At 39.5% G+C, this 14,373-nt stretch overlaps 1 protein-coding gene across 1 annotated transcript in view; it reads left to right on the top strand.

Moving 5' to 3' along the window:
• The window catches only part of LOC107568894 (coiled-coil domain-containing protein 148-like), a 72,204-nt gene that overhangs the window by 33,515 nt on the left and 24,316 nt on the right, over window positions 1-14,373 (top strand). Inside the window, exons 7-10 of the mRNA XM_016254887.1 lie at window positions 7,666-7,761; window positions 8,937-9,124; window positions 9,400-9,538; window positions 11,501-11,707. Coding sequence (XP_016110373.1) covers window positions 7,666-7,761; window positions 8,937-9,124; window positions 9,400-9,538; window positions 11,501-11,707 — 630 coding nt within the window. The remainder of the gene's footprint in view (window positions 1-7,665; window positions 7,762-8,936; window positions 9,125-9,399; window positions 9,539-11,500; window positions 11,708-14,373) is intronic.

Below are 14,373 nucleotides of genomic sequence, written 5' to 3'. Positions count from 1 at the left end.
GGGTCGAGTCGGGGTGGGGGGGGGGGGGGGGGGGGGGGGGGTCTAATGTCATTTCATGCATTATAAGTTATTTACACTGAGAGTTGGATTCTTGGGCACTCATCGACCCAAGCGAGAGCAAGAGCGCGCCGTTTAACGTGTTTCTTCCATGGTTACGGAAGTCATCGGCAGCACTGCAGTTACTTGCTCGAGAAGACTAGGATGTTCGAGAGGAACTACACTAGCCTGCCTCCGGCTGGAGAGAGTAGCCGATTGCTCCTGGTAATGACGCTTTCGCAGTGTTTGCATACTCTATCACAGATGAAGTGAATGAAATGCAGTATTTGTCAAATACACAGACATTTCAGAAACGTTTTCATAAAGCAACAGAAACACTTTTAAATACTGCTTAATACAGTGCCATCTGTTCATGAATAAGTTCAACATTAGCATATGCTATTTAAATACCAATAAAGTGGGGGTGCATATGCTTTTATCAGTGTTTTTTAAAACGTGACGCAAGATAACAGTGTGACTACACTAAAAATGCTTTTACTGTTATAAAAACAGATTTGTGAGCATCATTGGAATTTAATTGTTATAATAAGCACGCAACACACGTCGTTCTTGTCATCACAGAATCTAACCAACGAGAATAAAGTGTGTTACGCTTGCCTTGCTCGGAGGTCATGCTGAGGTGTGCAAAAAAAACTCTTGCGATGGCGAGGCGGCTGTGTCGGATTGTGCAGTTGAGCGCAGTTGCTCTCCACCGACTGTGCTGATCAAAAGCATGATGGGAAACAACTGACTGACGACGCAGCTTAATGCTCATTGGTTCAGACAACGTGATGCTGTGTTCTCTTCTAAAAAATTTATTTCTTTATCTGGTTTCATGTGATTTAAGTATTTAAATTATGCATGAATGTTCCCAAACACTATGACAGTGCGATCTCTGTGTGAGATATGTGATTGTTGTCATATTTCTATAAAAATCTAAAATACATGTTTGTTTAAAGTACAAATGAATGATAAATACGCCTTTCGTATTAAATAGCAAGCACTTTGAGTGTCTTGTTCATCATATTTATTTTATATAAAGGCAACAGAACTGAAATTATATCATGTTAATCAGCAGCACAGCACATGAGTGAGAATAACGTGAATAAATCTTTGCGGCGCTGCATGAAATTGAACAAGCCTAATGTCTCTAAAGAGTGTATTTTGGATGTGAGGAAAAGATAACCTTATTCAGTGTTATGTGAACAGTGGATGTAATTTGTTTTTCCAAGGCAGCAATGGAGTTTCTCAAGCGTGTTTGTTTGTTCCCGTCATTTCGGTGACAGATGTTTTATAACAAGGTACATTCTGACACTGGATTTGCACATTGTTTGATACTGAAAAACGGAGCAGTCCCAGCGATAAAATATCCCGGTCATGACTAGGAACTGCTGTAAAAACTGCATCAATGTCTATATTTTGTTGCCAATCGGCCCGTAAGTGCTCGCGACTCTTCAGCTCCGCCCACGGCTCGCCTCCAGTTGCTCGGCTGTTTCAGAGAGAATCGTAAGCTGTATCTTTCTTTATAAATCTGATAAAACTGAAGACTCTTCAGAGATGTGAATGATGCAATACTACACTATAGGTACTCAAGATTAACATGAGATTGGCCGAAACTGTGTGTGTTATGTCCCCTTTAACCTAGTCAAGTCGACTTTATTTTTATAGCACAGATTTAAGCAGCAGGAAATAACGACCATGGTGCAAATGGAATAATTTCTGCTGTGGCACAGCTCCAAGAGAAAATAGTAAACAGTCATTGTTCAGTTGAAGTCGTCTGCATCCGAAACCTAGGCTGCTGACATGCTGCCTCGCCGCCTATCAGCTAATGACTTCGCAGGCAGCGTTTGTTCATGAAGGTAACTCATAAAACTGATATCGGACATGCTTCTGAGGCAGCTTAACGGTTCAATGATCTACAACAAAATAGAACGAGCTTTGGTGATAACTAAGCAAATATTCAATGATTTATTTGATCATCCATCATGGGCTAGAACACACAGGATTGTGGGTATCAAGGCAGCAAAGGATACATCTATTCTGCCTTTAAATATCGACCAGATGAGGTATCTAAGGAGGCAGGAAATTAAGCTAACTTTGGATTCGACGTGTCTCGATGCCTTCCTACCTTGAAATGTGTCCTCCAAAGGCAGCATTTTCCAGTTTGGATGCAGCCGTCAGTTCAGCATTGATTCTGTTCCCGCATCAGACACACTTGTTCGGTCTAGTCGTATTGGAAACATGCTTGTTCTTAAGTTATAGTTGTATTGTTGGGAACATGCTGTTCCAGAGCAATCTGGTCGTTATTCAAAACATGCTTGTTCTGAAAGCTGTAGTCTAATTGGAACATGTTTTTCTTAAGTCTATCTGGTATTATTGAGAACATGTTGCTTAAGCTTTTAAAGTATTGGCATCATATTCATTAGGTCATCTGTTAAAGGCAACAGAATTGTTGCTACAGGTTATGTGGGTTTTGGCAACATATTTGATTGGTCATTGGTTAAGGGCAACATGCTTGTTGCTTAAGGCTTTGAGATTTTGCTATCAGTTTGTGTTGGGGGATATCAGCATATGGTTTTGTTTTGGGGGGTTATTGCTGCTCTCCCTGCTCTCATCCATGCAAGGCTGCATGGATGCGCAGGGAGTTCTTGCCCAGAACAAAACCATACCGCCAATCCAAACTGTATGCTAATTGTCAATCATCTTTGACGATAGTGGTTCTGACAGAAATCAAGCGTAGCGTTAGTTCTCTTAGTCAAGCTCGCATCAGCTGACTCTCAGCTGATCCCCATCTACCTATGGTAATACGACACCTGTCTAAGCATTCATATATAAGGTCCCTCAGTATTATCAGCAGTTTTCGCATTGCTCAATAGCTAATTACCCTCCTCCATCCCCAACTCCTCCTCTGTCAGTCGGGATTCAGCCTTCTGATTCTCTTTGAATCAGACTAATTCTAAAATGTATACATAAAATTATTGAACTTTAAAAATATCTGCAATATATTTATGTTGGTTCTGTTCTGTTTAACCTGGGGGGGTTATTGCTGCTCTCCCTGCTCTCATCCATGCTAGGCTGAATGGATGCGCAGGGAGTTCTTGCCCAGAACAGAACCATACCGCCAGTCCAAACTGTATGCTAATTGTCAATCATCTTTGAATGATAGTGGTCCTGACAGAACTGGAGTTTATGTTTCTAGACAAAACATGGCTAGAAGACAGCTGCAGTGCAACGGTCCTAAATGAAACAGCCCCCCCTAACTTTACTTTTATGAGTGTATGCAGAGCTGTTTGTAGAGGTGGAGGTGTAGCTGCTCTGTTGCCATTTGGTCATTTTTGTCTTTTGAATATATAGGTATTGTGCTGAAAGTTGCTCCACGCATTCTATTTATCATTATTTACGGGCTCCACGATACTCTCCAGCCTTTGTTGAGGAGTTTACTGAACTGTTATCAATGATATCCTCACAGTTTGAAGCTGTAGTCTAATTGGAACATGTTTTTCTTAAGTCTATCTGGTATTATTGAGAACATGTTGCTTAAGCTTTTAAAGTATTGGCATCATATTCATTAGGTCATCTGTTAAAGGCAACAGAATTGTTGCTACAGGTTATGTGGGTTTTGGCAACATATTTGATTGGTCATTGGTTAAGGGCAACATGCTTGTTGCTTAAGGCTTTGAGATTTTGCTATCAGTTTGTGTTGGGGGATATCAGCATATGGTTTTGTTTTGGGGGGTTATTGCTGCTCTCCCTGCTCTCATCCATGCAAGGCTGCATGGATGCGCAGGGAGTTCTTGCCCAGAACAAAACCATACCGCCAATCCAAACTGTATGCTAATTGTCAATCATCTTTGACGATAGTGGTTCTGACAGAAATCAAGCGTAGCGTTAGTTCTCTTAGTCAAGCTCGCATCAGCTGACTCTCAGCTGATCCCCATCTACCTATGGTAATACGACACCTGTCTAAGCATTCATATATAAGGTCCCTCAGTATTATCAGCAGTTTTCGCATTGCTCAATAGCTAATTACCCTCCTCCATCCCCAACTCCTCCTCTGTCAGTCGGGATTCAGCCTTCTGATTCTCTTTGAATCAGACTAATTCTAAAATGTATACATAAAATTATTGAACTTTAAAAATATCTGCAATATATTTATGTTGGTTCTGTTCTGTTTAACCTGGGGGGGTTATTGCTGCTCTCCCTGCTCTCATCCATGCTAGGCTGAATGGATGCGCAGGGAGTTCTTGCCCAGAACAGAACCATACCGCCAGTCCAAACTGTATGCTAATTGTCAATCATCTTTGAATGATAGTGGTCCTGACAGAACTGGAGTTTATGTTTCTAGACAAAACATGGCTAGAAGACAGCTGCAGTGCAACGGTCCTAAATGAAACAGCCCCCCCTAACTTTACTTTTATGAGTGTATGCAGAGCTGTTTGTAGAGGTGGAGGTGTAGCTGCTCTGTTGCCATTTGGTCATTTTTGTCTTTTGAATATATAGGTATTGTGCTGAAAGTTGCTCCACGCATTCTATTTATCATTATTTACGGGCTCCACGATACTCTCCAGCCTTTGTTGAGGAGTTTACTGAACTGTTATCAATGATATCCTCACAGTTTGACTGTTTTGCTATTGCTGTGGATTTTAATATTCATATACAGTAGATAATGCAGAAATCAATACTACAAAAGAAATTATAAATGTTGTAAACAATTTTGACCTGATTCAGCATGTGCATGAACCCACACACAATCGTGGACACACTCTAGATTTACTCATCAGTGAGGGTCTAAACATTCCATCTATTGTTATTAAGGACGTAGCACTATCTGACCACTTCTGTATTTTCTTTGATATATTGAACTCTGCTACGGCTGAATCTAGATCTGTGTCTGTCGGAAAGAGATGCATAAATGAGTACACTAGTGTGCTATTTCTGAAGGCTATATCTTTAACACTAAGCATATCTGCAGACTCTGTCAATCTTCTGCTTGATTCCTTTAACTCAGAAGTTAAGAATGTTATTGATGATATTGCGCCTGTGAAAGTCAGGAAGAAAACTGGCAGACAAAAAAGCGCCTTGGAGAAACTCAACAGCAGTACATAGTATGAAAAGACAAAGCAGAAAAGCTGAGTGGATGTGGCGGAAGACGAAACATGAAATTCATTATAGCATCAATAAAGACAGCCTTCATCAATGTGGAACTAGGCACAGCTAGACAGACCTTTTTCTCAAACCTTATAAACAGTCATTTAAAAACACTCACACTCTTTTTGCTACTGTTGAGAGACTAACAAACCCCCCCAAGTCAGTTTCCCAGTCAATGAGTTTGCGTCCTCCTTTTCTGAGAAGATCAGTAATATCAGAAAGGCACATCTTCAAGTTATGCAGAGGTCAGACAGATTCGACCACAATCTCAAAAAGAAGTTACGATGTCTGTTTTTGAAGAAATTGATAGCAAAATTTAGGATGAAATAGTACAACACCTTAAATCGTAAACCTGTTACCATGACACACTTCCCACATCTTTCTTCAAAAGTGTGTTTAACTGTTTAAAAGCAGATCTCATAGTGGTAAACACCTCACTTCTTTCTGGGACTTTTCCAAACTCCCTGAAAACTGCAGTTGTTAAGCCCCTCCTGAAAAAGGAGTGAATGAAAAAAAAAATCATGACTCTCCTGAGCCATGGCAGTGAACTTCGCTGCCCACTCCATTATCTGTTTGGTCAGTTGTTCTGTCACGCTGCTGCTAGGAAGATCATGAAGACGAAGATTCAAGAATAATCCATATAATGGTAATTCACAGGGCAAAGGTCTAACACACAGGGTAACATAATCAGCAACTAAATATTCAACAACATTAACAACCGACAACCAAAGGAACTCAGGAGGGAACTTAAATACACAGACAAGAGAGAAACTAAATGACTAAATTAACAGGACACAGGTGAACAGAATAAACCAATCAAGGGAACTAAGGAAAACTAGGTCAAGGAACAAAACTACACTGGAGAACAGGAAATTAAAACAAACCCAAAGTCTATGTAAACAGAATATAACCATGACAGATCTTTTAATGGCACTTAATATCTTGATACATTAAGCCATATTAAGTGTTTATGGTTTTATGGGAGGAAAATGGGTCTTGACTTTTTCTCCTACAGATGACTTGCAGGACCCTGTACGCTATGGTACTAATTTATTTTTAATCGTTAAACCACCACAGCGTGTTGTCTCCATTGGCAACATGCATGATTTGTGTCGCTTTCAAGTGACATCGCGGTTAGCGGAGAGTGCAGGTGGCGATTGAAAGTGACATTGTAATTTTGTTTCTTTTTTCAAGTCTTCACTACCTGGATACTTGTGTAAAATGTTGAGAGATTCAATAAAAAATAAATAAAATAAAAAATAGATAAAATGCAAGTGACATCACTAGCAGAAGCACAGGTGTCTGAGAGTGCAAGTGCATGTCTGCAGCCAGACCCTATTGGGAATATTAGCTATAGCATATAGCTATATATATATGAGTCTTTCTGCTGATGAGAGGCTTGGTCACTGCAGAGTGTGCTTTCAGTTTGACTTCTCTTAGATGTGCCGAGACAGATCCTTACCCTGTTCAGCACTAAACTGGCAAGCAATTCCAGCTGTAGTGTTGAACCGATTCCCCATTGAGAATCTCCACATTATCCTGTCCTCTCATGCATTTGTCTTATGTGGAAGACCAGCCTTTTTGGGGGGACTTGAACTAGTGTCATTGTAAAGCTGCAATATTTGAAAAATCACAGATTTGGAACAACCAACTTCTCTTCCAATGGCTGAAAGGGTCATCCCTTTAGCCTTCATCTGGACAACCTCCTGTCCCAGGCTTTCAGTCACCTTAGAGCGGCCCAGCATCTTGCAATCTCAATGAAATTTGGAGGAATGCTGTCAGCTAAACAGGGGTAGTCATATAATTAAGGAAATTAGCAACAGGTCCCAGATTAACGCCATTAACTTGGAGATATCTGTATGTGTTCTCTAATTTTTATCAATAATTTTGAGTTCCATTCCAACTACCCTATCCGTCCTGCATCCAGAGGTTGAGGCCACCCCGTCATTGCCCATCTCAGTCTTTGGGAGCCACCCGACTTCCCGAACTGCACCTTCAGCAACAGAGCCCATAAATCCTCCCACACAATCTCAATCGCCTGAATTATAACACGGTACACCTGTTGCATCACATTATGGCCACACATAAACCAGCACTTCACCAACACTCAGCATCTGGTCTCTAACAACCACCTAGGTGTGTTACTGCCCAACTCCCTTTGTTCAGCTCGCTATCCTTTACCTGCAATCATCTTCAGTCCTTTATCATCTGTCCTGATTCGGATCATCTACTTATCATCAGTTCAGCAAGGACTCCATTTCAAGCCTGTTTCACTAGCTAAGTTACAACGCACCACTACCATCTACCAACTCACCTGCTCCAGCCTGTTTTGCTAATTTCTGTCAATAAAGCCTGTTGCACTGCACTCGTGAAGTCTCCTCTCCTGTTTTGTGGCAGAAACTAATTATGTTTGTATACATTTCATACAAAATATACAGGGATTTTTCTAACTTTGATTAACCCCATTTCTTTGTGTTTTAGGTTCTGTCTGTCAAACAGCAGCAGGAGGAAGTCATAGACAGACTGCAGTGTGAATGTGTGTCTCTACAGCAGGACATCTGTGTTACTGAACTCAAGGTCACTTAAAATTACACTTGTACTATAGGCCTATATTTTTTTGCACTTCACATTAAAATGTTGGTAACCTGTAATTTTATAGGTCAGTCTTAAGGGATAGTTCACCCAAAACTGAAAATTGTGTCCTTATTTACTCACCTTAAAATATATATTATTTTGTGTTCAAGCAAAGAAAGAAATTCATGACTTGGGGGTGAGTAGAGGAGGCTTCCGTACCGCCTCCTCCTCACCACCAGAGGGAACTCTCTCCTGAATATTGACTTCATCCATTCGGACTCCAGTTCCCATCATGCCTCATACCTGGGACTGATTGCACGCACACACCTGCATTGAATCACGCACACACACATATAAGCCAAACACTCACAGCTACTCACTGCGAAGTCTTGATTTGCCCCGGCTGTCACTTCTGAGCATTTACCCTGTATCTTGCCTATTCGTTTGACCTTGGACTGTTTATCGTGCTCTGATCTGTCTCTGCCTGCCCTGACTTGGATTGTTCTTCTACTGTGTCTGTCTGCCGCGTGCCTCGACCTCCTGCCCATCTCACGTTCTGTCTCAGCCTAGCCCTCGCTATTGTATCTACTGGTGATTGACCCTGTCTTGTCTGTTTACACAATAAAAACGCTGCAAATGGATCCCGACTCTGATGATGATTCGCAACAAGTACATGATGAAACAATTTTTGGGTGAACTATCCTTTCAGTATTTTTGAGCAGCCTCCCATATTTGTTGTCATATGCTATGTGGCTTTTAAAATGTTGATTTTAATGGGCCACAGGCTTTCATAAGTATCATTCTATTTGAAATACATTTATTAGGTAAAATATCATTTAAAGGCCTTCTGATATATTTTTTTAATTAATGCCATTAACCTTTAGTTACATGACCGTGATGAATGAATCACAGTTGACTACCTGCCATTTCTAGTCAGGTGACAGAAGTTCTGGGGAGGGACATTTTCATTTTAAAGAACATTTTAAAAAGTGATATCTCAAAAAGACATGGACAACTAGCCACAAAACTTCTGTTTTAATTTCACTGCGTCAAACATTAATCAGTGAGATTTGGTGTGTAAATGTGTACAACAATGTGTTTGTACTATAATTGTCATTAATTTGTAGTAAAACATTTTGTCAACCATGTTTGAAGATAAAACTGTATTTGTCCTGTAGGAGAACCTACTGTCTGCTGCAATGGAAGACCAGGTAGCATATTTGGAGAAGGTTCCAGATGAGATCTTTATTGCAGACTGCCCATATCCTGAACTCAGATCAGATCTTATCTACAGCTTTCATTCTCTCACTGAGAAATATAAACTCAGATTAGCGATAGTGGAGACCAGACTGCAAGGCCTGGACAGGTAACATACTTATTATTATTATTAACTCTTTATCACCTACAGTGGCCATGACTTGTTCCAAAACTATGTACAGTTAGAAAGTTGTATTTTAAACAAATCCATGAGGGGCCATGTATTGCAGGCCAGTGTTAGGAATGATGTTAAACTTGATCACAACGTTTTTGCAGAACATTTTTTATTTTTTTTAACTCCGAGGCAGAAGCAGGCTGGACCTGTATAATCCTGGAAGTATTATCTGTGAAGTGTAATTTGTATACTTTGTCCGTTTGTCTCAGGAATTGTGGCTGGAATGCAGCAGATCATGAGTGTTTCCAGCACATAATGAGTCAGTATTCCTCAAGTCTGCGGAACCAGCGCTCACTTTACATTGATATGTTGCAGAGAATGCTGCCACATATATCCAAACAGGAACTGGTCAGTACTCCTGCATAGAATGGTCTCCTTTTGTCTTTCTCTCTCTGCTGAGGTCTGGTGTGCTTAGTAGGCTGCAAGTTGTGCAGAGTCACCCATACATTAACCCTTATGCACATACACGTAGGGTTGACCTATTCTGACCAAACAATATTATATCCTAGCCCAATATATACCCATATACATGAATATTGAACATTTTTGTAAAAACTGAATGAACTACCTAAAAAAAGCATTAGAAATGTATCTGGTAATAAATGAACATCTGTCTGTTTTGGTGTCTCTATTCAGAAAGAAATTAATATGGGTGGGGCTTAAACCAGAAGTTCGGCAAAACTAAATGAAAAGCTTATTTTTTAAGATGTAAGATGATTTTCTGTTTATAGTTTACATACAGTTAATAAGCCTTGTATAATTCATAAAATTACTTTTTTTCTATTATTATTGTTATTATTATTATTACTTTTATGTAAAATAAAGCTACTGTGTGTAAAATGCTTGTTGGTGGGGATGTGGATTTACCTCAGTGACACTGAAAAGATGCATTTAAAATAATTTATTTGATTTATCTGACCGTCTGCAGGTTACACTGCTTTACCAGCAGGTGGCAACAAGTGACTTAGAGTATACAACAGAAGTGAGTACACTCCTGGGCAATATAGCAAAAAAATGTCAAATTATTCAAAATAGTGTTAACTCTCAATAATTGAAGTTGACAAGCAGAATATTTCCTTTTATGAAAAATCAAAAACAAACATACTGAACATAGTTTCAGCAGTAATCAGATGGTGTAGAATAAGCCACAGTACCATAATCAGAGCTATAGAGTCTATACTTCTAAAATGATGCTACAGACAGTGTGCTACTTTTACAATCTATACATTCATGGTGCATTTACCAAAATACTGGACGACAAAATGACTGATAATGATCTAAATCACACTTAAATAGTTTCTTTCTTGTTTCCAAAAGTTTCTAAAGAAAAAGACAAAAACTGACCTGGCCAAGTATGTCACCTGACTTAAGTCCAATACAACAACAACATCATATATAGCAATAAACCCCTCCAGCAATCAGCTGCTGAAAAATCAATCAATCAATCCAGCAATCCAGAAATGTGTGCAAAACTGGTATTCTTCATATCAAGGAGGATTGAGTCTGTGTTTAGAATTGAGATATTTGAATATCAGTAATAAAAGGTGTACTGACTTTTGTTCCGTTGAGTTTGCTCTGGGGCCTGCATTTTTAATTTAGTAAACTTGAGCTATTAGATTTTTAATTTTAACAAACAGCACTTACTCTACTGTTCATCGTAGAAGGTGATATATTTTTTAATAATTTGACATTTAAGTCATATTGCACAGGGATGTACTCGCATCTATTTTACTGTATACTGTACTCTAATGTTGCTTAGATGCATCAGATTTGTTGTGAGCAGGCTTTAAACTGGCTCAGGAACAGCAGCGCATGGGTTGTTCTTGTCATATCATGTGGATTTTTTTTTTTCATTTTGTCATTTAATGATATTTCAACAGACAGATGATGTCTAAGTTGAAGATGTCATCAAAGCGATAAGGTTTAATTTGTTAACTTTTACTAACAACAAATAAAGAGGTGATTCTAGGATTTTTTCTACGGTGGGGCACAAGAGGGGCCACGATTACTACGGAGAGGCCAATCTTCTTTGTGTATTTATATGTCAGACTGTAGATAGCCAAATCATTTAAAAATTGGTAAGCTTTAAAATCAGCTGCAAACCCTAACCAAGTTATATACACTTGTTTAGAAAGTAAGAAAGAAAGAATTCCATGGGTATAAAGCTTACCCCATACCCCAAAAGACTTGATGCCGCACTCGCTGTTAAACGTGCTTCAACTAAGCTGGGGTCTGAATACTTATGTCAGTCTGTTTCCTGGTCATGCTTGTCAACAGTCACTGTATCTGTGGTTATTTGTTATATTGCAGAGTGCACATGAGCGTCAGAGCGACTGGTATCATTTCAGCATTTCACAGAAGAATCTGATACTGCAGGGCTGGCAGCGGGATCACTCAGAGCTTCTCCTGAGGGCTCTGAGCATGTTGGAGGACTGCATAATATCTCACATACAGCAGCAGGAAGTTCAGAAACAGCGCTTACACCAGCAGAACATCTGTCTCAAGCTCAGAGCAAAGGTTTTTACATTTATCATCGTAAGATACTGCCACACTATATCTTCAGTTTTTAATTAAAAATACATTACAAATAACACATTCAAAATCTGAAATTTACTCCACCTGTGTGCAATGTTTTAAACCTACTTTTTAATTTTGTGATCTTTAAATTCAGTCATGAGGTCAATCTGGGAGTCATATTGCAAGTCACAATTCTCCAACATTAAGATTTTGTATGCACCAGAATGCGTAATTTCACATGAGCTTACATTTCCAGTCTCCCGTGAATGGAAGTCAGACCTGTGGTGAATGCTTGAGGATCCTGTTTGGAAAATATAAATTTTGCAATTCCATTTAGTGGAATAGGAACACACAGAGCAGGATTAGAGTGTACTGTCTCTTTGCAGCAGCCCAACACATCTACAGTTCTCTAGTTTCTCTCTGTATATTTCTTGCACTCTTACTCTCTATATCAGAACACAGCTATGCTTTTACTGGATGAGAAATTTCCAGCAGACACCAGAGAGAAGTTTGATGATATGTTAAAATACTTTGCATTTTATACGTATTTCCTGTTTAAATCTTCTATAGCTTCAGCTCAAAGTCAATCAGTCATTTACCATATGGGTGAGGAAGGGATAGAATGCAATAAGATTCTAGCAGGGAGTTTGTCAGTCTACACTGAACATGTAAATTACATGAGAGTCTGTTAATATTGATGTGCATAGTTGCATAGTTGTCAAAATGCTGGCCGAAGAAGTGTGTTTTAGAGCATGTGAAGGTCAATGGTTTAACGATTCTGAATAGATCCATATGCAGTCAAGATAAGGCAACTGCCATCTCCCTGTGGTCCTGTTTGGTATCGCAGCTTGACTTGTGCTTATTGGTATTAAAAACTATCTAAACAAATGTATTTATTTTCCTTTCACAGGTTTTGCTGTTGCACTAAATACATACATTGTGAATTATGAAAATTTTAAAGTATTTTTTACTATTGAAAATTAGGGAGTGGAGGAGGCACCATTGTTTGCATTGTGTCAAAAGGGAGGCCCACTGCCTTTGACTTTGCAAATCCTTGCCTTACAGTGAAAATTACTCCATTACAAGTTACAATTGACCAATTTGAATGATACTTGAGCAAAAGTCTTAGCATATCTGATTTTAACAATACTTAAGTATTTTACTTGTACTGAATGTAGGCTCAAACATGCACTAGTCCTCAACATCTAAGGCAGGGGTTTTCAACCTGTGGGGCCCAGCACCTGTCAAGGGGGGCGCAAGCATCAGTTAAAGGGGTCATATGATGCGATTGCTTCTGAATCAGCTACTGTTTTGTTATTAGTTTAAGTATTTGCTATTGACTGTTCAAATGCGGAGTTTTGCGCATCATGTGTGTGTGTGCGAGAGAGCGAGAGAGAGAGAGAGCGAGCGAGCGAGAGGGGGGTCACATCACAGTGGAGTCAGCTGTCTTAACCGTGGCTTGTGTACTGCAAACACATACCAGCTTCATCATTGTGTCTGTCACGCGACTCTATTCCCCTTTCGGGCTCTGTCTTTTCATCTATTTTGAAAGCTGAAGCTGCGATTATGGTAAGGGGCATTACATTTCCGACGAGTGCTTGCGGTGTTCAGCCAATCACAATGCACTGGGTCAGCTGGCCAATCAGAGCAGACTGTGCTTGTCGGAAGGAGGGACTTTGTAGAAAACAAAGCGTTTGAGAGAGGCAGGGCATAGAGGACCTACAATAATGTACAGTATTTGAAAAATAATGTGTTTTTTGAACATTAAAGCATGTCAACACATTCTGTTACACCAAATACACAAAATAATGATCTTTAAAAAAGCATCATATGACCCCTTTAATTCAGAGACATTCCCTTGAGGATTTATGAATACGAGTTAGCAAATCTTTAGCCATCCACTAGGGGGCAATCTGACTCCCACTGCTAGTCGACAGTTAGAGCAGAGTTGGCTCGAGTATCAGTCACGCTTGTTGACAGTGTAAAATGATTTACGGTTAGTGGTGTCGGAAATCCAACCACGGATTGGCATGTTGTTATCTCAGAAACAGGCTCAGCCATCACATTGAATCAGGTAAACTGGTTATATATTTATGTTTCAGTATAATTACGCACGCTATACCATAAAGGGTTTAGAAAAGGGCGGTTCTAAACCCTTTTTAGGTGGGTTACAGCCCCCCTATCTGTCACCTTAGCCCCCCAAAACTATCTTAAACCTTTAGGCACCAGGGATTTTTGGAAAAATGCTGGATTTTGACATCAAGATTTCAAAAGCTTGAGGCTTGAAAGGGCTTAAAGATAGAGATCTGCTGTAAATGAGAAAAATGTTGGGCATGACCGAAAGTTTATGTGGGGTGTAAATATACTCGTCTAATTTGCATATCATGACGTCATCATGGGCGGCCATCTTGAATTTCATAATATTCAGGAAATAGTAGATACTGAATAGCTGTTTGAACTTATTTGCATGTTTTTTTTTTGTCTTTTTATACTCATTCCAAATGATCAGAAAAGAGGAAATCAACAGTAAAACAGGAGAAAGTAGTACATTATTACTATATTACTGTGCCATAGTAAAATGCATGTGCCTATTTTTTGATCAGTTGACCAGCTATCTGCCCAATCAGGTATCTAGGTGACACAGTTTATAGTTCTTGAGAGTATGG

The sequence above is a fragment of the Sinocyclocheilus grahami genome, unplaced genomic scaffold (assembly GCF_001515645.1).
Source record: "Sinocyclocheilus grahami isolate Dianchi unplaced genomic scaffold, SAMN03320097.WGS_v1.1 scaffold1290.1, whole genome shotgun sequence".
Lineage (NCBI taxonomy): Eukaryota > Metazoa > Chordata > Actinopteri > Cypriniformes > Cyprinidae > Sinocyclocheilus > Sinocyclocheilus grahami.
This window is presented reverse-complemented; position numbering and strand designations above follow the sequence as displayed.